Source organism: Pseudorasbora parva, chromosome 21, assembly GCF_024679245.1.
Source record: "Pseudorasbora parva isolate DD20220531a chromosome 21, ASM2467924v1, whole genome shotgun sequence".
Classification (NCBI taxonomy): Eukaryota; Metazoa; Chordata; class Actinopteri; order Cypriniformes; family Gobionidae; genus Pseudorasbora; species Pseudorasbora parva.
This window is the reverse complement of record NC_090192.1, coordinates 25,883,531-25,907,238: the sequence shown is the minus strand read 5'-3', so window position 1 is coordinate 25,907,238 and position 23,708 is coordinate 25,883,531. Positions and strand designations below refer to the sequence as shown.

Below are 23,708 nucleotides of genomic sequence, written 5' to 3'. Positions count from 1 at the left end.
TGAAACAGGCCATTACACAAAGAGAGCTTGACAGGGACATATAAGGGCAACAACCCAGCAACAGGATAGATATCTGTTCCAAGGAGGAACAGGAGGAGCACTGCCCAAGCCCTACAAAAAGGACCTCCAGCCGGCTACTGGTGTGCATGTTTCTGACCAAACTGTCAGAAACAGACTTTATTAGGCTGGCATGAGTGCCTGACATCCTCTAGTGAAACCTGTGCTGAGCACCATGCAGCTTGATTGGCATTTACCAGAGAACACCTGAATTGGCTAGTCTGGCATTGGTGCCCTGTTCTCTTCATGGATGGGAGATAGTTCACACCGAGCAGACAGATGTGAAAGAGTCTGGAAATTCTGTGGGGAATGTTAGGCTGCGTCCAACATCATCCAGCATGACCCGTTTGGCGGTGTGTCAGTAATGGTCTGGGGAGGAATATCCTTGGAGTGTCGCACAGACCTCCACATGCTAGCAAATGGTTCCCTCACTGCTGGTACTGTAACTTCAGTTTTTTTTTTTACATTGATTTTTGTTATGATTTTGAATCCAGCCATCCTGTGTTGATACATTTGGTTTCCATTGACTGTTGTCCTAATTTTTTTTTTTTTTTTAATTATTGTATATAAATAAACATTTTCAAATTGAGTATATCAATATTTGTTTTTGTAGCCTGACGTGGTCATGCTCAATTCTGGTCAGAATATGAGTCTGAAACTGCTCCATTGGGCTGTGATTATGGGGCGTGTTTCAACCGAACCAGGAAAGACATCAATTTGATAGACCTACAACCAATCAGAGCAACGAAGCGACGCTTTGTCAAATGTCAACAGACAGGGCTCAACTGAACTGTGTTGCCAAGTCCGCGTTTTTTCCCCCGCGGGTTGTTTTCTATGTCCGCGAGTTGGAGCGACTATTATGTGATATAGACCCATTAGTGCGAATTTTAGCAGGCAACCTTGCCAAAATAACACACATTTTACCCCCAAATGCCATTTTCCCCCCGGAGAACCCCTGAGAAGCTATTGTTTAGGGCTAGTAGTTGGCGGGTTTTGTTGTAAAAACTTGGCAACCCTGTCTGCACGCACGCTGAAATCAGGCTGGAATACACAATCTTTGCCGGTGTTGTAAAAAAAATAAAAATAATTTAATGATACACAGAGTACTTACCCAACATGATCATCATTTCTGAGAGAAATTGTGAAGGTGAATGCATATACAACCAAACTCTCCATTTAGGATTCGAAAAAATATAATCCAAGCCCCTTTGATGACGTGCATGATTACGTTACTGTTGATCATCTGTCTGTCATCGTCTAAAGCCCGCCCTGATGATTTCATTGGTCCGAACAGTTTCTGTTCGGAGATAATTACTCCTCTGGAGCAAGGCCAGACCGAACTGCTCGACCTAAAAAATTTGTGGGCGGGGCTAAGTTCGCCTGGCATTCAGGCTATTGTTTTTGCCCAATTTTGAATTAGAGCAAAGAGCACGAGCCAGGCCTTTTCGTCCAAAATCAGTGCCTGACCTCACAAATGCACTTCTAGAAGAATGGTCAAAAATTCCCATTAACACACTCCTAAACCTCATGGCAAGCTTTGAAGCTGTTATAGCTGCACAAAAAACACTTCACAGCCACATAGCAACGCTAAAATGTTACTGTGCTGTCAGGGCTCTTCCATACCTTAATAAGATTGGTGACTTTTTCCATCTTGACATCACATGTAGTTTCATGAGGTGGTGACTTCAGTGCAGTTTGGCTGGACCACCAAGGCTGAAATGTTTTTTTTTTTCTTCTTGTGGGCAGTGAAGTGACTAACAAAGAATTGTTTGAAAATCATTTTAAAATGCTGCTCAAACGCGCAAACATCAGCAGAGTTCTATTCTGAGTGAACTCTTTTGATCTCAGCGTGATGTAGCCACACTCCTCAGCTGCTAAGACCAAACCTGACCACAAGTTTCTGATGTTTATATAAGGCAGTGCCCCTCCATTTACTCTCTAATGAGCTTCTAATCATTTGCACCTGCGCAACAGTGCACCTGATTTTCATTTGAGGCATTTGCTGCATGTGGAAATTGCATTACTGTTTATTTAAATAGTATAAATGACTGTAAAACCCAACTCAACCCTATATGACCTAACCAAATATTTCTATTGATTCTGATCAAGCTGAGAATACAGTGAGACTGTTGCTGCATCCTAATTCGCCTACTTATACTACTCCTTAAAAGTATGTACTCTTTTTGTGAAGAAAAAGTACATTGAGTGTAGCAGAAGAGTAGGCAAGCTTTGGGGCATAGCCTACTACTTTGACATATTTAACAGACAGCTCTGTCGCTAGTTACAAGCATTCTGTCACTGTTTAAACTGCCCTGTCAATCTTCTTGTCACAGTTAAAATCCTCCACATTCAATTTAATTTAATTTCCTACCATTTCAGAAAGAAAATGTAGTAGTATGCTGATCTGCCAGCCTTTAATGTGGAGAACTCTCTTTGTGTTTGCAATTTGAATGACACCTTTAGTTAATGTCCAAACATATTACAAAGCTCACAATACTGCTGCAGATGTGTTTGTAGTTTGTAGTTCTAATCGAGTCCTCGTCCATCTCGCATTGGGTTGTGGGCGATATTTGCTGTTAGTGTGTGCACTGGATCTGCAATTTGGATTCTAATCAGAAAAAGTAGACCATCCAAGTATCTTTGGGATACTCATCAACATGAATTGGGACTCACTAATTCTAATTTCGAATACTATTTAGGACAGATATGCAAATTGGGATGCAGTGTGCCACAGCGCTGGATATTAGCACTGCCCCACATGTGCTAACAAACACATAAATACACACACACAAGCACGCACGCATACACAAAACTATAGACAAATACAAATAACATATCTATTACATTAAAGCTGTTAATACTGTTGCTGATACATATTTGTAATAGGATCTTCCTTTGGAGACTGTAAGAAAATAGGCCTACATAAACTGCTGTAACATGAGCCCATAAATCAGAGGTTTATGCTGATTAATTTACAGAAGCTACATAATTATCAGCTTTTTGTCCAAACTGAATATCATCAGATAACTGCCCCTTCACTGGGGAAAAACCCCTTAATATTTTTCTTATTTAAATATTCTAAATAACACCTAAAATATAAAAAACTATTTAGCCTACACAACTTAAAAAAAAAAAAACTTAAAACAAGAAAAAACAAGCTAATTAAAAACTAAAAGTGCCTAAAATTGCTAAAATATAATTAATTATTAATTTAATTAACATTTTGTCCATCCAAACTAAATTAGTTTCAGTTAGTTGTTTAAATCATATATTTTGAACCATTATTTATAAAAAAGGAAAAAAAAGAAAAAAAGGGTGCATTGTGTTCAGGTCAAATAAAGTATTTATGATGCAAAAAAAAACATTTTACTTTATAATTTAAAAAAGTATTGTTTCTGTGTGAGATGTCTATGCTTGAATGAACTATGAATGAACTAGATTCTGCCTTTTTATCATCTCACAGATCTTTATTTGTCATTGACAAATATATATTGAAATGAAAAACTGCATGAGACACCCTGTAATTGTGTTAGGTGAACATTCTCAGGTGAAATGAAGATGATGATGTCGTCTGTCCTAGGTAACACAGATGACCTTTGGTGATGATGTCAAAAGCATGCTCTAGCCAGCACATAATGATTTAATTAGGAATCCCCTACAGAAAAGAGTAACATGCAGTCAGTGCTTTTAAATAGTAAATGTGAGCCCAAAACCAAATTCAAGAGGTGATCTGTTGTCTTGCTTTCCCTCACACACACACCGAACACACTTACTCCAAGCCAGATGGCTCAGGGTACAAAAATCAATTAGATCACCTCAGGAGCAGAGGGAATTCATCTCGGCCGACCCCATCAGCCCCTCCTTGGGTCGGAGTACAGGAGGACTGAGGCTCCTCTTCTGCCTCATCACCTCAGCTCTAATCTACTTCTCTCCGCTGCATATACACACTAACTTCATTAGACGAGCGGGGGGAAGAGGGAGAGGTAGAAAATAGAAATAGGGCACTGTGAATATCTTGAACTGCATGAATCACCAGAGCTCCTCTAAACATAACTGAATTGCGAGAGCATACTTGAGAGCGGGAGAGAGAAGAAGAGAGAGCTGTAAGGAACATCAAAATGGATTTATTTTGCATTGGAAACCCTTGCCAGCTCTGCTTTGGAGGAGAGGAGCAGAGAAGGAGGGAAGAGAATGTGTAGGTGGATTCTGGGAGAAGGATAATGTGCAATAAAAAGAAATAAGCTGACAGCTAGAATTAAGACTGTGGAAAGGCTTAAAAACATGATCTTCATTACACCCTAGTGTTCACATTTCAACATTACATCGGGATGGATTAATGACAGTGTTTGTTTAACGCAGACTTCTGATGAAACTTAATGAAAATCAGGGTTGGATGAGCTAATTAGTAAGTGCAGGTATTAAGACTGAAATGATTTCATCATTCTGATTTAGTTTCATTGTCTTTTCTTTTATGGAACACAAAATCATCACAATTTCCTGCATACTCTTGTCCAAGAAATTACATTGAATAAGGGCACAAATGGTGCATTCAGACATTTATGGCATACTTTACTGATACACGTTATTCGTGTTGATATAACATTTAAATATATATATATACAGTCTTGTTCAAAATAATAGCAGTACAATGTGACTAACCAGAATAATCAAGGTTTTTAGTATATTTTTTATTGCTACGTGGCAAACAAGTTACCAGTAGGTTCAGTAGATTCTCAGAAAACAAATGAGACCCAGCATTCATGATATGCACGCTCTTAAGGCTGTGCAATTGGGCAATTAGTTGAAAGGGGTGTGTTCAAAAAAATAGCAGTGTCTACCTTTGACTGTACAAACTCAAAACTATTTTGTACAAACATTTTTTTTTCTGGGATTTAGCAATCCTGTGAATCACTAAACTAATATTTAGTTGTATGACCACAGTTTTTTAAAACTGCTTGACATCTGTGTGGCATGGAGTCAACCAACTTGTGGCACCTCTCAGCTGTTATTCCACTCCATGATTCTTTAACAACATTCCACAATTCATTCACATTTCTTGGTTTTGCTTCAGAAACAGCATTTTTGATATCACCCCACAAGTTCTCAATTGGATTAAGGTCTGGAGATTGGGCTGGCCACTCCATAACATTAATTTTGTTGGTTTGGAACCAAGACTTTGCCCGTTTACTAGTGTGTTTTGGGTCATTGTCTTGTTGAAACAACCATTTCAAGGGCATGTCCTCTTCAGCATAGGGCAACATGACCTCTTCAAGTATTTTAACATATGCAAACTGATCCATGATCCCTGGTATGCGATAAATAGGCCCAACACCATAGTAGGAGAAACATGCCCATATCATGATGCTTGCACCTCCATGCTTCACTGTCTTCACTGTGTACTGTGGCTTGAATTCAGAGTTTGGGGGTCGTCTCACAAACTGCCTGTGGCCCTTGAACCCAAAAAGAACAATTTTACTCTCATCAGTCCACAAAATGTTCCTCCATTTCTCTTTAGGCCAGTTGATGTGTTCTTTGGCAAATTGTAACCTCTTCTGCACATGCCTTTTTTTTAACAGAGGGACTTTGCGGGGGATTCTTGAAAATAGATTAGCTTCACACAGACGTCTTCTAACTGTCACAGTACTTACAGGTAACTCCAGACTGTCTTTGATCATCCTGGAGGTGATCATTGGCTGAGCCTTTGCCATTCTGGTTATTCTTCTATCCATTTTGATGGTTGTCTTCCGTTTTCTTCCACGTCTCTCTGGTTTTGCTCTCCATTTTAAGGCATTGGAGATCATTTTAGCTGAACAGCCTATCATTTTTTGCACCTCTTTATAGGTTTTCCCCTCTCTAATCAACTTTTTAATCAAAGTACGCTGTTCTTCTGAACAATGTCTTGAACGACCCATTTTCCTCAGCTTTCAAATGCATGTTCAACAAGTGTTGGCTTCATCCTTAAATAGGGGCCACCTGATTCACACCTGTTTCTTCACAAAATTGATGACCTCAGTGATTGAATGCCACACTGCTATTTTTTTGAACACACCCCTTTCAACTAATTCAACAAATTGCCCAATTGCACAGCCTTAAGAACGTGCATATCATGAATGCTGGGTCTCATTTGTTTTCTGAGAATCTACTGAACCTACTGGTAACTTGTTTGCCACGTAGCAATAAAAAATATACTAAAAACCTTGATTATTATGGTTAGTCACATTGTACTGCTATTATTTTGAACAAGACTGTATATATATATATATATATATATATATATATATATATATATATATATATATATATATATATATATATATATATATATATATATATATATATATATATATATATACACTGATCAGACATAACATTATGACCACTGACAGGTGAAGTGAATAACACTGATTATCTCTTCATCACAGCACCACACACACTGGTGGGTGGGATATATTAGGCAGCAAGTAAATATTCTTTCCTCAATGTCGATGTCTTAGAAGCAGGACAAATGGCCAAGCATAAGGATTTGAGGAAGTTTGACAAGTGCCAAATTGTGATGGCTATAAGACTGGGTCAGAGCATCTCCCATACTGCAGCTGTTGTGAGATGTTCATGGTCTGCAGTGGTCAGTATCTATTAAAAGTGGTCCAATGTAAGAGCAGTTGTGAACTGGTGACAGGGTCATGGGAGGCCAAGGCTCATTGTTGCACGTGGGGAGCAAAGGCTGGCCCGTTTAGTCCGATCAAACAGGAGCAACTGTAGCTCAAATTGCTCAAGAATAATGCTGGTTCTGATAGAAAGGTGTCAGAATACAATGTGCATCGCAGCAACATGTGAACATCAGAACTGGACCACAGAGCGATGAAAGAAAGTGGCCTGGTCTGATGTATCACGTTTTCTTTTACGTCACATGAATGGCCGGGTGCGTGTGTCGCTTACCTGGGGAACACATGGCACCAGCATGCACTATTGGACAAAGGCAAGCCGTCAAAGGCAGTGTGATGTTTTGGGCTATGTTCTGCTGGGATCCCTTGGGTCCTGCCATCCATGTGGATGTTACTTTGCAACAATGCTTAGGTAGGTGTATGTATCAGACCATGTACACCCTTTCATGGAAACACTATTCCCTGACTTTGTCCAAGACAAATGTGTTAGCTGACAACATTAAAAGTTAAGCATAGTAAAAGTACAAACGTTACCAGAGGACCATATATAAAAACATGTAATATTGAGTTAAAGGGTTAGTTCACCCAAAAATGAAATTTCTTTCATTAATGACCCACACCAATGTTGTTCCACACCCGTAAGACCTCCGTTCATTCTCAGTTTAAGATATTTTAGATTTAGTCCGAGGGCTTTCTGTCCTTTGAATGTAAGTGTATGCACACTTTGCTGTCCACATCCAGAAAGATAATGAAAACATCATCAAAATTGTCCATATGTGACATCAGTTGATTAGTTACTCTTTTCAAGCATCGAAAAAACATTTTGGTCCAAAAATAACAAAAACTACGACTTTATTCAGCATTGTCTTCTCTTCCGTGTTCCTCAAATAAAGATTAAAACGGGCATGAATCACTGTATTGATTCATGATTCGGATCGCCAATGTCACTTGATTTCAGCAGTTTGCCAGTTTGACACGCGATCTGATTCATGAATCAATACGCTGAAGTGTGCATACACTTACATTCATAGGACAGAAAGCCCTCGGACAAAATCTAAAACATCGTAAACATCCATCGTTCCGAGGATGAACGGAGGTCTTATGGGTGTGGAACAACATTAGGGTGAGTCATTGATGAAAGAAATTTCATTTTTGGGTGAACTAACCCTTTAATACAAATAAAAACACAAACCAACACCTGTGAAAGGTTATCTCATTTCTTCAGGAATTTAAGTCTTGGCGGTTTCACAACCAGAAGCTGCGCAATGTTGTGGCGTCATTGATTCTTATTGTAAGTGATGACATGCTAACCATTGCAAGATGGTGGGCACGCCAATGTGTCTGGAGTGGTCAAATGTGAAATGGGTTACACCGCCTTTGTGAAAGAGTTCAACCGGTTCATTGAAAAGAACAATTCTTTCAGGAATCGAACATGGCTTCTTCTTTCTTGAGCTCAACAATGAGGATTGTTTGTTTCTCATTCGTTTGTCTTCAAAAGACATGTAATGAAACACAGCACTATATGCCTATATGATGTTTTTACAGTGATTTTGTGTCACTTTGGAAATTGACTACCCTCCCAGTCCCCATTCGCTCTCATTATTAGTCCCCCAAATTATTCCTTCAAAAATTCTGATTTTGCGTTTCTCAAGTACATTTTTTAAAGACCAATGAAAGACGGGAGAAGTACGAAAAACAGTCACATCCTATTCAATGTCAATGGTGGTTATGCCCTGTTTAAGGATACAAATTCCAAAGGGAAAAGGGATGCATGTATGAGTGGACAGCAACCTAATTGATGTTTAACATTACACGCCTGTATCTCTCGAGCTGCTGTTATCTTCCCAGCAAAACTGCACTGTAAAGAGGCTGCTGCTCCTCGGATCATAAATCATCAAGAGTAAAGTGTGAAGAGATTGTGTGAGTGTGTGTGTGTCTTGTTAGGGTACGTGTGTGAGGTAAACTCACGGGAGCAGCAGTCATAACACCAGAGCGAACACCCCTCATTTATCACACACACGCACACATGCTCGTGCATCAAGCCTATGGTTTCATAGGCCTTAATTAAAAAGGCACACAGCACTATTTATAAGTGTGATCGTCACTTAGTAGCACTAATAAGAATGTTAGTTGAAGAAACACATATTATTAAGCCTTGGGAGTAGCAGGGGCTCTGCTAGTAGGCACACATGCTAATAAGCTGCTGACGGGGTCTAACACCACTCCACGGGCCTGAACAGGATTAATCAGCCTGTAAAAGAGACCCACCACACGGCTTCCTGCAAGGACACCGAGGCTAAATCAGCAGTTGGAGACAAACTAATTAACGGGTAGAGAGAGGCCGAATCACTAGAGACTAGTGAAGAGAGGCATTGCTTTTAAATTACTGTCAGTCTTATTCACAAGATGCCTGGCTTTAGAGGGTTTCAGGATGTCTATACCCAGGATGTTTAAGCTGATGTACGTGGAATTTTAAAGCTGTAGTGCTATTTGCTTCTCATTTAACTTTTGAATCAAACTCCTGTCTACACTTTTAAAAGACTTCTCTGTCCTATTAAAATCATTCAGTGAATAGGTAATTTTACAAAATGGGTGACATTTGTTTCCCTCATAGAGCCTGCATGTGTAAAAAAAAAAGTTGATACCAGGTACATTTTTCTAAACACATTAGCAAAACTTGTATCAAATAATTATTTAAATTTTTTTTTTAAACAAATATCCCATTTTAATGTGAACAAATTTAATGAACGATAGCATTTAGCACTTTCTCTATTTTCCATTTCAATTGACATTAATTGAAAAGTATAGTTGTGCATCATTTTACACTCTTTCCAGTCTTTCCCCCTCTTAAAGGGTTAGTTCACAATGGGCCGATTTCAAAACAAAGATTCGAACCGTGATGAATCAGTGTATCGATCGCCAGTGTCACGTGATTTCAGCAGTTTGGGGTTTGACATGCGATCCGAATCATGAATCGATACACTGATTCATAACGGTTCGAATCTTTGTTTTGAAATCGGCCCATTCCTATGCAAGTCGTTATTTTGTTTGTTTTTTTGTGCACAAAAACTATTCTCGTCACTTCATAATTATTGTAAAGCCACTGTAGTGAGATGGACTTTGTAATGACGTCTTTAGTGCCTTGAGAGAGGAAATGACATTGGTGTCAATGAAGGCCTTTCTGAGCATAGACTGTAAAGTCAGAGCCATCGAATTTTGACAATAATATCTTAATTTGTGTTCCGAAGATGAACGGAGGTCTTACGGGTGTCGAACGACATGAGGGTAAGTAATTAATGACAACATTTTCATTTTTGGGTGACTAACCCTTTAAAGTAACAAAGCATTCCATTAATCTTTTTTTTGTTTTAGTAAACAATTGATACAATTGGATTGTATTTTTCTGTATTCATTTTTCTAAGGGGCCGTTTACACGACACCGCTTCAATTAAAAACTGAAAGTTTTTTTTGCATTTTAGCCATTTATTTACGCCACAATGATTTGGGGGCCTGAATGTTTTTGAAAACGATACTGTTATCATCACTGTGTACACTAAAGAAGCGCAAATTTGTGAAGAAGGTGATGTCATGCGCATACGTATTATGTGTTCACCCTATAAGCGCGTACTGTTTTTTACACAGTGACATCGCCAACTACTGGCCTGGCATGAATAATACAGCGCTTTTAGACGTTTTCATAAAACCATGTAAACTGGAATGTTTTGATAATGCTGTCGCCTGTATGAGAAAAATGCGAAGGAAAAACTACTTTTAAGAAGCACCATGTAATTTTCAAACCCTTTCCCCTTTCTGAAGACCTCATATGTGGCACAGTGCATATGTGAAGACTTAAATATCCTTTGTCTTATAGAATGATTGAAATCCTACGAAAATAAAAAGGAACTCCTTGTCTGGCACTCAGGCACCCATTTCTTACAATGAGATATTCGCACACTCTCCAGCCGCATGGAGCTACTCTATAAAACTCTGGGCAGGGATCTTCAGGTGTTCTCTTCTGCAGAATTTACAAGCTCTTAATGCTGGGTCAGATGATGGAGTGCGGATAAACCAATCAGGCTTCACCCAGGATGAGTAAATGGACATGCAGATGGGTCCATTATCTGTCAGGCTAGTATGATACCGCAGCTCTATATTTACGGCCTATTTAATGGGGTTGATTGTATTAGTGCACAAGGAGGGGGAATGGCCCTATCACAGACATAGTATTTCCAGCTTTGTGCAATTACCTTATGTAAATCCCGCATGCAGGCGTCTATTTAAAATGCATTGAATTTCCCAATTCAAAACCATCAAGTCCAACCATGCGAACTTCATTAATACCAAAGCATGGGCAGATAACATTTGAAGTACTACTATGATTACTTTAGCCAATGCCCGTGTGCATTTGGGGTTTATTTTAAAGGATACTTGAGATGGTATTTGCAAAGACTTGCTAAATGGAGCATTTAAGCACAGGAGCCTCAGGAGTGCCTTAAGTGAGGAATAAGCACAACTTTACATGAAAGTACCATCAATATTTACACAATTGCCTTATAAAAGTCAATTAAGGAGAGGAAATGGATTTCAGCATCATGTTTGTCCTGTATTCGGCATGGTTTTCATCTCTGTGCAAAATTTTCATTAATGGTCAATCATTTCGCACAAGAGACATCTTGAACCCACCTTCTTCTACACTTAACGCATAAAGTTACACAGCATACCGATGCTTATCAGCGGCTAGGACATTCCTATAAATGTCATTTTGGCTGTATGCATAAAGATTTACAGCCAACAAATACAGTTTACATTTATATGTAGCTCTATAAAAGTAGTTACCATGTCAAATAAAATGATTGCATCTGTCCTCCCCATACATGAAAATTACAAGATGTGTTGCTGTCAAAGATAAACGTGATTAGAGAAAATCGGTCTTTTTTTCTTCCCCCTTCTCTTGATCTGATAGCCTCATTCAGCCAGGTTTAACTACAGCACATTTTTATTTCTTATCAGAGCAGTCGCACAAAGTAGCAAATGCGTGACATTTTTCCATGCGCGTTTTAATGAACACAATTACTCAGTTTAGTTTGGGCTCCAAAACAGAGCTATGAAAATGGATCCCAGAAGAAGCGAATTCAAAGACTCAATTATCGTTTATGAAAGTCTTTAGTCATATACACGTTTTAGGTACACAAACAAAGAGTCTGTCACTCATTCTGATCAGTTGGCAAGATGCAGCAACATTGAAAATGATAGACATATAGAAGGGAGAAAAAAAAAGAAGAGTCAAAGTCATGAATGTTTTATGGGTCATAATGGCTTGCTCATATTTCCTCACCACACTTTGGCCTCCACGGACACACAAGACCAGGGGCTTTCCTGGCACCTCTGCCCCACAGACACGGAGCAGCATATGGTGTGCAATTCAGACACCTCTAGGGCCCTGGCTCCAGCAGAGTGTGGTCAGAGCTATGAATTATGGATATGAGCTAATTGTTTTCTCATTTGGAAAGTCCTCCTCTTTTTAAGTCACACAGCTCATGATTTCTAGCAGGTGTTTGATTTGATCACCACCCAGTCTCGATTCTTCTTAATTTTCCGTGTCACGTCTAGAAAAACATCATAAAGCGAACGTAGAAACATAAATTTAAGCTTTAACGAGATTAATATTTAGCTAAAGTGTGTATATAACTGTAGTGTTTTATTAAAGCTACTGAAGAAACAGAACCGCTGTCACAATCCGCTCTGCTCAAGTAAACAGGATTTATTTTCGTATTATAAATCACTGTAGTTGATGGTTCCCTGCGTCATTTCACATTATCAGATTCAGCAATATCGAGATGAAGTGACACATGACCAATGAAAATAAACACTAGACTAATAACTCAGGCATTATCACTTTAATATTATCCATGAGTTTTTGTCTTTTTAATTAGGATTAGACATCAATTTCAGAAATAGCAGTTAGTCTGAAAATTACATTCAAAATGTGCAGTTCACAATGCGTGATGACATCACCCCTCCCTCGCCCCACCTATCACTCATTTCCTTCATCCGTACATCAACAATATTAGATCTTTTCGCTTATTATTGACACACAACTTCAAGCCACCACACTTCAACTATTATTGGTATTTTTCTTTTTTTGTACAATAGGGTTCAAGTTCTTGTTGAAGTATTCTCTACATATGCGTTCTGAATTTTGTTAAAAACAAGACAAAGAAGGCGTTTTCCATGCGTAACTTCAGTTAACACTAACTGCAATATTATTTCCAGTACCATACTGTCAATTTGTTATCAAGCTGCTTTCCATCCAGAGGCAGAGCAGGAAACCGGAGATTAATATTTTCGGTATTGATTTGAAACTGTGTAAGGCCTAAATGCCAATATAAGCATCTCACCTTTCTTTTTCCAGTAAGCCTCGGGAGATACAAGGGCGAGAGACGAGCTGTTTTTGAGAGGTCTTGCTTTTCAAACTACACAACACATCAGGTTCACATCTGGAAAACAACCTGGTTCTCTGCATACGGTTACACAATTCGGCACAACACAGTCCATTTATTCCAAGGAAACTACACAGGTTTGACCTCGAGCACGTGAAAATCCTGATGTTTCATTAAAGGGAGGGTCATTTCATTAAAACGTTTTTTTTTTCTTCTTCTGTTGGATAACACAAAAGAGAGTGTGATGAGCATATCTGTTATCCAGTAGTGTGACGTCCTGAAGCAAGAGGCTTTCCAGTAAACTTTAGGGAGGTACAGATGGAGGGCGAACATGGGTGGATATGGAGAAAACACTCTGTGGGGGGAAAGGAAATATTTTTCTCAGAGCCGTTCCCATTTGAAACCAAATTCCTGCACTAATACTGATTATTAATCATTGTCCATTCCAATCGACCCCATTATCCGTCGGTCAGTAGTCATTGTCAAATAATACTGTCTCCTAATACAGTGCATGTTCAGCTTATTCCACAGGAAAAAAAAATGAAGAAAACAAAACCTCTGAGGCTGCGAGAGCCCAGATACAAGTCAGACACGTTTCTGAATGAATGAAACCCCAAAATCACTTTTTCTTTTAAACATTTCACTGCAAAAAAAACTCAATCTGGTGAGACTTTAAAGTGTCTGCTCAGTCCGTCTTCATTCTAGTCATCAATACTGGCTAAGATAAAGTCCATTCCAGTTCCCAGCTTAGGAAAATATTCCAATTTTCCAAAAAAAGAGTGCATAATGGAAACTAATGACCATCCATAATTGTCCAAAAGTCCATCCAGCTTATTCTAAGCCAAGGAATGATGATCCAAATGGAAAAAAAATAACATTTTGTATATCCACAAAAAAGAATTAAGTGCATAAATAACCTTCCTGTATTCATTTTCGTTGCTTATATCCAGTCATAAGTCACAGTAAATCCACTCATATGTTTGTTTATATACACTTTTAGGCTTGGTCCACAGCAGTGGTGCGTGTTTGTGCGATGGATATGAGATGTTAAACTTCATTGTGTTCTCTGGATTGATTCTCAGGTGGTGCCACTTAGATGTTCTACCTCCCAAAAATGTTCTCATACTCAAGAAGGATGAGTTCTACAATCTGGTTCTGATAGACCATATGAACCGCCATGTTGCCCGTCTCGATCTCTGGCCGCAGAAGGGTTGGGCCGAACACGATAGCCACGCTCTGGGTCGTCATCCTGTTCACCTCGCCGTGATCTATCACTCTGAAAAACAGAGAGAGAGAGAGAGAGAGAGAGAGAGAGAGAGAGAGAGAGAGAGAGAGAGAGTGAGAGGCTGAGAGGCTTGTCTTGCTTTCCTGTAAATTGGTTAAAAATGTAACCATCATCAACAGCAGAGCTTCATTTTTTGTGTGTGACTTAAGAGCTTCCATTTGTCTGACAATCGTGAAAGGTGAATTTGTAGCAGGTAAATGCATTTTTGTTTTCTTAACCGAATGCAAAACGATCTACTCCACATTAAAATGACAAATCCTCCCAACGCCAGCGATTTTACTTTTTAATAAAAAATGTTTGGGTATTGTGCTTAAATTACATAAATACAGAAGCCTTTTCCCTTCAACGGCAAAATGTCAGACCGTAATTTTTCTGGAACGCTATGCCTCCATCCTCCATTTTGAGTTACAGTGGACTGAGAGCCATTTAAATGCAAATGGAGGCAAAGGCAAATGTCATTGTGCGTGTTTGATATAGCAATTACTATTGAGACTCAACGCCGGTCTCAAATTACATTCAGAATTACACAGTAAGGCACATCATACAACAACATGGGGAAAATGACTCACTCTATATGTACAGTGAAAATGTTTTCTTTGTTTATTTCCCACTTCATTTTAACTTTGGGTTGATTTAAAGAAGTCAGAAATAAACATACTGAAGGTGTGAAGATGTTCCTACAACAAACCTCAGGATTTGCCTAAAAATGATGTGCATGAACAGACACGTCATTTCAGATTTACAAGATTATGGGACTCTCTAAGAGATGGAGTGAGGGACACTTTGACTGCTGTCCTTCACAAGACTGAGAGCAAAAATACAGTAGAAAAGAACAGACCTCACTAGACTGAATGAGACAACTCCCTAAAGAAAGCCCAGAGTGATTAAAGATTCATGCGACTCTCACCTGCCACTGAGGAAGCAGCTTTATAGCTCATGATTATTTTAAGACTTGGAATGGATGTGATAACAGAGGTAGAGTTAACAATTTATAGTTATAAAAAGTTGCTTCATAAACCTAAATCGACAAGAAAGATAAAAGAGTAGTTTTAGTAATGGATTAAAGACTGGATTGCTTCTTTAAGCACAACAGCCTGATGCCTAAAAAGACTAGCTAATATACACTACTGTTAAAAAAAAAGAAGAAAATTAATTAATACTTTTATTCAGCAATAAATTGATTACAAGTAACAGAAATGTTTCAAATGTTTTTTTTTTCTCTATAGAAGACTTTGTATTCAAGTTTTCTGGAAAAATATCAAGTAGTAATATTAATTGTAACATTAATATTAGTTTTCAACATTGATAATTCTAAGAATAAGATCATGTGACATGGAAAGCTGCAGTAATAGCTGCTGGAAATTCAGCTTTACTATTAAAGGAATTCATTAAATTTTAAACAATATTATTTATAGTTATTTTCAACTGTAAGAATATTTTACAATATTGTTTATTAAGTATAATTTGATAAGGCACAATATGTACGATTTTTTGATTGAAATATCCAAAAAAACACTAGAACAATGTTATATACGGATAACAATCAGGCATAATATGACCACTGACAGGTGAAGTGAATAACACTGATTATCTCTTCATCACAGCACCTATTAGTGGGTGGGATATATTAGGCAGCAAGTGAACATTCTGTCCTCAATGTTGATGTGTTAGAAGCAGGACAAATGGGCAAGAGTAAGGATTTCAGCAAGTTTGAAAAGTGCCAAATTGTGATGGCTAGACAACTGGGTTAGAGCATCTCTAAAACTGCAGCTCTTGTGGGGTGTTCCCAGGCTGCAGTGGTGAGTACTGAACTGTAAAGTTGCCAGATTAATAATCATACACTGTTTGTTAAGAGGCTAGAGGAGAACTGGCACCCCGACTGAGCCTGGTTTCTCCCAAGGTTTATTTTTCCCCATCATGCCCTGATGGAGTTTTGGTTCCTTGTCGCCTTTGGCTTGGCTTGCTCAGTTGGGGACACTAAAATTATGATCTAAATAAAATACATGATCTATACACATAAAATTCATGAATTAGGTCTTATTTAATTCAATAAACCATAATACTGATCTGCCAACATTTTTGCTATATGATAAATTAAAGGTCCCGGTCTTTGCATGTTTTCGAAGTTTTGATTATGTTTACAGTGTGCAATATAACATGAGTTCATGTTTCGCGTGTAAAAAAAACAGTATTTTTCATACAATTTACTTGTATCTGTATACAATATACGGTATCTGTACACCGCTGTTTTCTCTGTCCTAAAAACGGCCTGATTTCCTTGTTCTATGAAGTCCCTCCTTCAGAAACACGTAACGAGTTCTGATTGGGCCAGCGCTTCCCGTGTTGTGATTGGACAGCAGCTTAGCGCACTTTGCCCGGAAAGGTCCGCCTCTTACCATAACGGGGAGATGGTAGCGCTGAATGCGCGCTCTTCTACACGTGGGAGAGCAACAAGACCACGCCCCCTTTTTTGCGTATTCTTGTGGGCGGAGGGTTAGTCAACAAACTGTTCTAGTGACGTCATTACAGCAGGAAGTGCAGGGCTGTAGTCCAAACCGGCCGTTCGCTGTAGGCTTTGAAAGGGAACTTCTGTTAAATAAAATATCTCGCTTGGCATTGAACTTTGAGCTTTATAATTTTAGAGGTATTATTTATGCTCTAACAGCAACATTACACACTAACTAAAGTTTGAAAGATGGAATCGCGAAGAACGGGACCTTTAAAATAAGCTGATAAAATCATTGTTTTCACAGTGAAGCTGCATTGAAACAATCATCATTGTAAAAGCGCTATATAAATAAAGCTGATTGATTGATTGATATATCAAGAGTGGTCTAAGGAAGGAACAGTGGTGAACCGGTGAGGGGTAATGGCTCATTGATGCACGTGGGAAGTGAAGGCTGGCCTGTGTTGTCTGATTAAACTCAAACTCAAATTGCTCAAGAAGTTAATGCTGGTTCTGATAGAAAGGTGTCAGAAAACACAGTGCATCTCAGGTTGTTGCGTATGGGGCTGCATAGCTGCAGACCAGGGTGCCCATGCTGACCCCTTTCCACCAACGATCGCCAACAGTGGACACGTGAGCATCAGAACTGGACCACAGAGCAATGGATAAAGGTAGCCTGGTCTGATGAATCACCTTTTCTTTTACATCACAATGGCTGGGTGTGTCACTTATGGGGAACACACGGCACCAGGATGCACTAGGGGAAGAAGGCAAACCGACAGAGGCAGTGTAATGCTTTGGGCAATGTTCTGCTGGGAAACCTTGGGTCCTGCCATCAATGTGGATGTTACTTTGACGCGTACCATGGAAAGGGTATTCCCTGGTAGCTGTGGACTCTTTCAGCAGGATAATGTGCCCTGCCACAAAGCAGAAATGGTTCAGGAATGGTTTGAGGAGCACAACAAGTTTGAAGTGTGGACCTGGCCTCCAAATTCCCCAGGTCTTGATCTAATTGAGCATCTGTGGGATGTGCTGAACAAACAAGTCCGATCCATGGAGGCCCCACGCAACTTACATGACTTAAAGGATCTGCTGCTAACATCTTGGTGCCAGACACCACAGCACACCTTCAGGGGTCTAGTGGAGTCCATGCCTCGATAGGTCAGGGTTGTTTTGGCAGCAAAATCGGGACTAACAAAATATTAGGAAGGTTTCGCACTTGTCTCTCATTAGCAATCGCTCCATAGGCCTCGTTCCACTCCAAAGGCTTTCAGCCGCACCCTGCTTCATACTACAGTAATATTAACAATATTTAATACATTAGCTCATCTCTGAATATGATTTCTGTCCCATCAGATGGACTCTTTTCCATCGACTGTAGGGATGAAGATATCAACTCCCATAATTCCACAAATTCAAGGCGTCATGCAGTTACACCTTTGTTTTGAAGAAGAGTATTTTTTTCAGTTATTTATTGTAGACATATGTAATTGATAAGATATTCCGAAATCAACCAGTTGGCAGTTTGATATTTATTCATTTATTGCTTAATATTGGATGTGCATGCTCATATCCTCTATTTTTACATTAAGGATATATTTGTCAACATCTAAAACATAAAGCTAATTTTTAAATACATAATAATTTCATAAAACAGTGTATTGTAATCTTTATCAAATCTAAAAAAATAAATATTCTAAATTCCCTTTAAAATGACTGATTTTAGTTTTAATTAGGTAAAAGAGTATATGCATTTATTATCAGCCAGAATTGTAACACTGTTGCATAGTAACAAACAAAGCAAGTAAACGTTTTAAAGGGTTACTTCAGCGTTTAGCATATGGCTTTGTATCAGTAGAAACCCTGGAGTATATTCAAATGATTGTGCTTTCCCCCCTCATATCCCCCTGAGACAAGAGATTTAAGCATTTTATTTCTGGAAAAATCCCTTCGATGAAGCAAATTGACAATATTTGCATCACTGGAGGAATGTTTGCCCAAAGGCTAAAGACTACAGCCAGCAGAGGGAGCCATTTCCGCATGTTTTCAACCGACGCAAGGGGGATGGAGATCACACTCACAGCTCAGCTAGTAGCTGCGGGCATTCATGTAAATGGAGCTATGTGGTGCAACTTCTCAAATTAATTTCTATGAAAGTTAAGCTTCCAAAAGCATGAACTGAAAACGCGCCAGACTGAACACGTGCTGTGAATGTATACGCCTCGAGCATGGTCAAAATTACCTCAGCTCTCATCAGGAGAGCTCCTTCATGACAGTAAATTTAACTCCTGCAGCGTTAGTGCTGTGATACTCGCGTGGCGACTCACTCATTATATTGAACAGACATGTTCAGTATTTAATTGTAGAAACTTCTCCAACTCAGTCACAGTGATTCAGTAGAGGTGGCTTTGGGAATGGCCTCACAGGGCAGCAAAGCATTCTGGGAATTGTTGTCAAAAATACATTTTCTGTCTTTTCTCAGTCTAGAAAGCACCAAATTCAAAAATAATTTCACATTTCTACTACATTTATGACCCAGTTTAAATACAGATTCATCTTCCCAGAGCTGAAGAACCCTTTTAAATGTCAATCAGTCTAAATGGGCAGGTCTTTTCCAGAATGAGTTGTAAAGAGGACATCACCATGCATATAGTCAACACTAGACGACGTATACTAAAAGAGCATCAGCAACATAACAGTTGCGTTCTCCACATCTGCCGTTTCCTGTGAAGCTCCCAAGGTTGATGTCACAGTCAAGAACTGTTTACACAGGCTGTTAACTAAATTATATGACATTCCTACTGCATCACAATCACAGACAGCCGCGCCTGGATTAACTACAACACCTCACACTTTCCTCCACACAGCCTTTCATGTGTCTCTCTGTCACAGTGTTCTGCTTGCTATATTTCTCAAGTCTCTCTGTGGCTCGTGCATCACACACACCCTAGTGCCAATGGCAATGCATCAGTAGGATGTGGTGTGGACCCTCCCTCCGGTCTCTTCCTGTCCCACACTCCTGCTCCACATCTCTCTCGCTCTCTCACTCTCTCTCTCTCTCTCTCTCTCTCTCTCTCTCTCTCTCTCTCTCTCCCTCTCATAATGATGTAGTTGGCTAGTCTCCAGGTCTGTCCCAGTAATGGATACAGTGAGATAACTCGATAGAGGCTTGCTGTGCAGAGCACCGACCACACCCTCCTCACCTCCAACAATCACACACACCAGCATGGCCCCAAATCAATAATGAATGATGATGGTTTGGAAAGGAAGGCTTAATAACTCAATCTGACAAATCTATCCGTGCAATAAATGGTTCCGTTAAAAACAATGACAGGAGCAGTCCCTTACCTTTTTAGATGTTTAAATAACACTTTCATTGTTTCCTGATTGGGTTTTGGCAACTGTTTGATCAAGTCTTTTATGGATTGGACTCGCTGCTTGTAATCTGAGTGTTCTGAAAATCAAGCAAAATGAAAAATTAGGATACTGTTGAGAATGAGATGCTCTGGATAATCCAGCTCTGGGAACTGGAAAAACTATTCCCAAATCAAACTGCTCCCTCTTGTGGTCGAAAATTTATTAGTCTTCTGGGTGTATAATCATAAAATTAATGTCTGTTACTTTTCTTTATTAAAAGAGCATATAAAGAACACTTTGTACTGTTCAAAGGTTTGGAATCAGTAATATATACAATATTGTTTAAAGAAATGAATACTTTTATTCAGCAATGATGCCTTGAATTGATTAAAGGGGTGGTTCCGTGCTTTTTTTCTAGGCTTGGTTGTGTTGATGGGGAGCAGTATAAGATGTCTTAATACTTTTAAAAAAAATACTTTTTTTATTTTTAACACTGTATTTTTCTTATATTTTACCTTTACTCCACACTGCTGTCTCCACTGACCTTTGAACGGCTCGTTTGCTTCCTGCTTCCATGAAGCTCATCCCTAGACTGGTTAGATGGCCAAATGTATTCATGTATTTTTATTGGCTGAAGTGCCAAGCACAGGTTGACCAGAAACGCCACGCCCCTTACCATTACAGGTAGAAGTCATATCTGCGGTGACTAGCAAGGGTTTATGATGTCACCAACCAGGGAAGAGAGGCTTGTTGTATTCAAAACCGGTCGTTTTTGTAGGTAATAAACTGCCATAACTTTAAAAGACAATATCTCCGTTTGCATTAAACTTTCAGTGCTGTAACTTTACAGATACTGTTTATGCTCAAGCAGCAACATTACACACTAACTAAAGTTAAAAAAGTGAAATCGCATGCAACCACCCCTTTAAAAGTCTCAGTACTGAAAAAAAATATCACGGTTTCTACAACAATAATATGCTACAACTGTTTTCAAGATTGATAACAATACTAAATGTTTCTTGAGCAGCAAATCAGATTAAAATTATTTCAGAGGGATCACGAGACACTGAAAACAGGAGTAATAATGCTGAAAATTCAGCTTTGCCATGAAATTGTAAACGCTCAAGAAAAACCAAAAAATAATATAAATAATATAAACCAAAATGATTAATGTCTTAGCTGGTCACATATTTGAAGCCTAGTTGCATCTCTTTGTGAAACAATGAAGTATTTAGCTTGTTTAAATAAAATGAAAGAACTCACTAATGGCTTCGACAAAGTCATTAAAGGATGCGTAGGTGAACAGAGGCTCTGGAAGCTCCCGGAAAAACATCTTCAGAGCACCTGTAGTCACGTGGATATCCTCCCATTTACTGTCTTCCAGATTCACCTTTTCATCTGCAGACATACAAACACACCCTTTATACCAAATCAAAATAAAGCAGATCAGACTGCTATACAAGGAGAAACATTGCCAGGTACAGCTAATATACCACTGGATAAATGTCTGAATGTTTGAACTTTGTTGTTAGATATCAGTGTAGGAAATGTGCATTATTATTATTTTGAATTAGCTTATATTTTGATTCTTCATTTAAATTTTAGTTTTAGCAATAGTCTTTTTATTTGTTTGTTATAGTTGTTATAGGCTTTTGCCATTATTTCTATGCACTTATTAATTTATATTTCTTTCAGTTTTTACTAATTTTAGTACTTATTTTATTTTAGTTAGATTTCTAATGATCTAATATATATATAGAAAAAAAATATATATATATATATTTTTTTTTTTTTTTTTTCTTTTTTTTTTTTTCTCCTCATTTCAGCTTTATTTCAATTCTTAATAGATTTAATTTTAGTTCACGTGAACGATAACAATGATGTGTGAGACTTGGTTGCGAGATTGTATCATTTTACAAAACTGCATTAACAAACAAACCAAAACATTTCCTTACCATGATTGACTGCAAAGCGCAATTTCTGTATGACAGCCAGATTTCCACTGACTCTGTACAAGCCATCAACATTTAAGCCTGAGAAAAAGATGCAGAGAAATTAGACAGGAAATGGAGGTAGTCTAAGAATGACATCACAAAGAGTGTATTAATAATCAAATCACAATCAATGAAACAAACAAATAAGTACCTGTATTCTCCACATGCTCAATGCACATCTTGACAAAATTAGGCACTGAAGTGCCTTCTCTCAGACACAGGGCAGTCAAACTGCAGCCAAACACTTGATCTGAGAACAGACAGGAGGGTTAACAGAGGTGTCTTCTAACAGAACCACTTGTTCTTATGCAGATCATTCACAAATGCCTAAAGGGTTAGTTCACCCAAAAATAAACATTCGAAAAATGAACATTATTCTGTCATTAATGACTCACCCTCATGTCGTTCTAAGACTTTCGTTCATCTTCAGACCACAAATGAAAAACTTTTTGATCAAATCAGAGAGCTTTCTAAACTCAGTAAAGAGTACAAAACTTGTTAAACTTTGACGCTTCAAACTTTGAAGTTCATAAAGAGAGCGTCAAACTAATCCATATGAATTGAGTGGTTCATTCCAAATTATCTGATGAGACACGATCAGATTTGGAACAACATGAGGGAGAGTAAATTAAGAAAAAAAAAAATCATTTTTGAGTGAACTAACCCTTTAAAAAGTCTTGCTAGCTCCTAATAGCTGTATGCACTCATATCCGGGTACGTTACCTTTTATGTAGCCTTTGTCCCTGACAGCCTGTAAGGTTGGTCTCCGTGTGAGGAACTTCTTCAGCTTCACTCTGGTCTTCTTCTGTTCAGACGACTCTATACTGGAGTTCTTCACTACTGCACAAACACACAAGTACGTGTCCTGACTCAGCACAAACCCTATATGTAGTTAGGATTTATTTTACAAATGTTTGCCTTCTTTACCTCTGTTTTTCTTCGAGTCTCTGGGGTCTTTCTCTTTGTCGTGTTTCTCAGATCCAGGGGACTCAGGCATGTCCTCTTCAATGGCTTCATCAGACTCCCAAGCCTACAATGTACCATCATTACAATGTCATTTTGAACAGTTTATTTAATATTTGTGCACTGTGTTGTGTGTGTATTTTACTCACATGTGTGTTGATGGTCTCAGAAAGCGCTCTGAACCAGTCATTAATAACACTGTCAATCTCAGACTGAATCAACAGTTCTGTGCCCACTCGTGTCTTCAGCTGCCGGGGTCAAAGTTCACATCAGGTCAGTGGGATCATATTAGGCAAAGGCAGTTACAGTATGAAATATGTTATTCTTTTATAACTATTATTATAAATGTACAGTTGCTATGTTGCTATGTTATTGTAAACATGCTTGCAATTATAACTTTAAAGGTGCACTGTGTACATTTTAGCGCAATCTAGCGGTGAGGTTGCGAATTGCAACCGCCCACTGTTCACCCCTCCCTTTCGAAGCACATAGAGAAGCTACGGT

The 23,708-nt window shown here is 38.7% G+C and overlaps 1 protein-coding gene across 5 annotated transcripts in view; it reads right to left on the bottom strand.

Annotated features, from left to right (window-relative positions):
- Positions 1-12,779: 12,779 nt before the first annotated feature.
- Positions 12,780-23,708, bottom strand: part of arhgap12b (Rho GTPase activating protein 12b) — a 92,211-nt gene continuing 81,282 nt past the window's right edge. For all 5 annotated transcript variants that reach the window (XM_067430640.1, XM_067430639.1, XM_067430641.1 and 2 more), the window contains 8 exons: positions 23,354-23,452; positions 23,169-23,271; positions 22,965-23,081; positions 22,393-22,491; positions 22,203-22,280; positions 21,511-21,645; positions 20,239-20,344; positions 12,780-14,435 (listed from right to left, as the gene is read on the bottom strand). In XM_067430640.1, coding sequence (XP_067286741.1) covers positions 14,261-14,435; positions 20,239-20,344; positions 21,511-21,645; positions 22,203-22,280; positions 22,393-22,491; positions 22,965-23,081; positions 23,169-23,271; positions 23,354-23,452 — 912 coding nt within the window. In that variant the 3' untranslated portion in view covers positions 12,780-14,260. The remainder of the gene's footprint in view (positions 14,436-20,238; positions 20,345-21,510; positions 21,646-22,202; positions 22,281-22,392; positions 22,492-22,964; positions 23,082-23,168; positions 23,272-23,353; positions 23,453-23,708) is intronic.